This window comes from Pediculus humanus, genomic scaffold (assembly GCF_000006295.1).
Source record: "Pediculus humanus corporis 1103172107455 genomic scaffold, whole genome shotgun sequence".
NCBI classification, from domain to species: domain Eukaryota; kingdom Metazoa; phylum Arthropoda; class Insecta; order Psocodea; family Pediculidae; genus Pediculus; species Pediculus humanus.
In genome coordinates, this window is record NW_002987075.1 from 69,159 (window position 1) to 72,216 (window position 3,058).

General features: G+C 33.9%; 1 protein-coding gene across 1 annotated transcript in view; it reads right to left on the reverse strand.

Annotated features, from left to right (window-relative positions):
• Positions 1 to 86: 86 nt before the first annotated feature.
• Positions 87 to 3,058, reverse strand: part of Phum_PHUM103590 (uncharacterized protein) — a gene marked incomplete at both ends in the record, with an annotated part of 7,098 nt that continues 4,126 nt past the window's right edge. The window contains 10 exons of the mRNA XM_002423964.1: positions 87 to 270; positions 371 to 719; positions 790 to 1,017; positions 1,091 to 1,253; positions 1,327 to 1,508; positions 1,588 to 1,819; positions 1,892 to 2,147; positions 2,224 to 2,533; positions 2,615 to 2,692; positions 2,800 to 3,034. Of these exons, the coding sequence (XP_002424009.1) occupies positions 87 to 270; positions 371 to 719; positions 790 to 1,017; positions 1,091 to 1,253; positions 1,327 to 1,508; positions 1,588 to 1,819; positions 1,892 to 2,147; positions 2,224 to 2,533; positions 2,615 to 2,692; positions 2,800 to 3,034 (2,217 nt within the window). The remainder of the gene's footprint in view (positions 271 to 370; positions 720 to 789; positions 1,018 to 1,090; positions 1,254 to 1,326; positions 1,509 to 1,587; positions 1,820 to 1,891; positions 2,148 to 2,223; positions 2,534 to 2,614; positions 2,693 to 2,799; positions 3,035 to 3,058) is intronic.

Genomic DNA, 3,058 nt, shown 5'->3' on the forward strand with positions numbered 1-3,058 from the left:
TTTTGATTGCGATTAAGGTTTCGGATTTAAATGTTACGTAAAGCCTTAAAATTACGATCAGGAAAAAAAAAAAAGAACGCCTAAAATTAAAATTTGACATCTTCTATATCTGAAATCACAGCTGACTTTGGAACCAAACCTTTTTGAGTGCCTCGACAGCACAAAAGCCACGTTTTATCAACTTCCAACACCACTTTTAATTTTTCACCCTCGTTAAATGATAAATGACCCGAATCCGATGGGAGTCTGTGTGTTAGAGTTCGAACCGTTCTAGAAAAAACCGTTATAGGGTTAATATCAAAGCAAAAAAGGAATTGTTAATTAATAATAATGATAATTTAAATTAAGGATCGGTCGTTTTTTGATTCACCTTTGAACGTGTTGCAATTTTTGCGGCGTCGTCGTCGTCGTCGTTCTTCTATTCAGAGACATGGAGGAACCTTTTCTCATGACCAAAGTTTCGCTTTTTTTAAAAGGCATCGTGTTGCATCCCCTAAAAGGAAGACTGTTGGGTCTGTTTGTGTAATTACCCCTATCGTTCCCGTTCGAATACAATTTCGACGGTGACTTTTCATCCGATTTATTATTATTCGAAACTTGATGATTTATTTTCGGAACCTCGGAACTTTGTACTTTTCCCAAATTATTACTTTTATACGTTTTTTGATTGTTACTAGTCGAAGGATTGAGCGAAGGTGGCGATACGGGTTTTCGGGTTCCTAAAAGTTTTCAAAATCAATCAATACTTTTAAATTTTTAATCATTTGGAAAAAAATTTTGTAGGCTTACCTTTACTACTCGGAGAAGATGACGACGGGCTTGTAACTAACCTAGGGATTTTAGATATTCTCGAAGTGGGACTCGGTATGGAGAATAAATTTGAATTACCACCACCACCACCACCACCACCACTTCCGCCGCTGTTGTGCTTTTCGGGAGAACCTTTTTCCGGTGCACTGCACGGTCGATTTTCAGGCCTGTTGTCTACGTAATAATTTCTCTCGTCTACATCTACCTCTGAAATTATTAAAAATACATTTTACACGTATATTACACGTGTCATTCCAAAATTATTTGTTAACAAAAATACCTGTTTTCCCACTTAATTTTTCCCATTTTTGTTGGAGACGCTTAAACTTATGACCCCCATTTTCTTTTTTTTCCATTTCAGTCTTACAATCTTCAGTTTTGTTACTTTTTTTATTCAAATTTAATAAAATATTTTTTTTCTGTTCTTTGGTACTGTTATTAGCCTACGAAAAATAATTTGTTTTTCAATTTTCATTGACTTTACAAAAAAAAAAAAAAAAAAGGAGTTCAAGTTACATTTTTTGAGGGAGACGACGTTTCATTTTCCGTAACTGGTTTTTTACAATCTAAACTATCCGTGTAATCCGATTCGGAATCATTTCCGAGTTTGTCGAAAGCTTCGACAAGTTTAGAATTCGAATGAACTCCGCTCCATCTTTTTTTCATTGCAATGTTAACATCGGTAATTTCTTTACCAGCTACGAAAAAAAAAAATTTTTAATTTTACTTAAATTTAAATTCAACGACAAATAACAACTTAAACAAAAAATATTTAACCTTGTCCCAAAATACCACTCCTTGGTCGAGCTTTAACCGTGCTTGCTTTTCTCGTGCGAATAAATTTATTTTTTTCCTGAGAGACCTCCTCCGATTTTCCATCCTTCTGATTACCTGATGATTTACCTCTTTTACTTTCTCCACCCTGATTAATACTGTTTTGTATCGACTGAACTAATTTCAATAACATGAATTGTTTTGTCGGAGTCAGAAAAGCATTGCTATCCGCTTCCTAAAAAAAACAATTGATTAATATTTCAATAGAATTAAATGTGGATAAAAAAACGTTTGAAAACTCAAAAACATTTTTGGCAACACTTGCTTCAAGTAAATGATTTAAATTTTGTAAACTGCAGTGAAGTAATTTAGTCTGATACATAAGATCTAAATTAAAACGTATTAAACTGAGAGGTTCCAATATATTTATTAATTCATCTATTAAAACTCGGAAAGCGCCAGCCGTATTCGAAAGCAAGAGTAAACCCGAATTATTATAATATTTTTTAAGGAGTCCATCTCTCGTTCGCAAGTATGAGAGCCAACCGCTCAACGCTCGAGCGCTGCAAATAATAATAATAATATTTTATTGATATTTGAATCAATCGTTTTTTTTTTTGTAAATATATATTCACTTACTTGATCAATCCGAATACGAAAGCGTTAAATTTAATGAGTCCTTCGGTAAAAACGTCATCTCTATTCAATCGTTGAACTAATTCATTGAGCGTTTGTATCATCGGCCCATTTTGAGATGATGCTTCCACGACACCCCATACAGAATTTCTTATCGGTCCAAAAGGAGTCTCGATTTCTTCTTTCAGACCATCGCTTAATATGGCGTAGAGAGTGGGACACAATTGATGCAAACAAAGATTAGTCGGGTCTTTAGATTCCTTGGATAATTTGATTATTTTATCGACTGCTTTTTTCACATCTAGTATTAAATCTAAAAAATAAAAAAATGGAGATTTTTTTTTCACCTGAAGCCATTAAATCAGACGTCGATCGATAAAAAAATAATAATTACCCTTTTTCTGTAGAAATTCTGCCGATGTTTGTATGGGATGTTTTATCGGCGAATCCGCCAACAAACTTTCGGAGGATTCTTCACATATGGGCAAATTGACCGACCTTTTATTTTTTATCTAGAAATTAAAAAAAGTATATAAATAAATAATAAGTAAATAAGACGTTCGAAACTTATAAATAAACTTATGGTAAATACCTCCTGAAGTTTTTGATTTATCATAGCAGAACAAGGGGAGTTCAATGGAACTGCTCCGTTTTCTTTTTCTCTTTCTTTCACCGCAAACGATATCCTTTCTGCGAAACTAACGGTTTTTTTCATTCCACCAATTTCTTCATCTAAATAACCGTAATTTTCATAGTCTTCCGGTGAGTTTTCCCCCGAATCGCTTCTCGCGTAATTCGATTCTCCTTTAAGATCCTTCTCGGAGCCCGTTTTAATTTG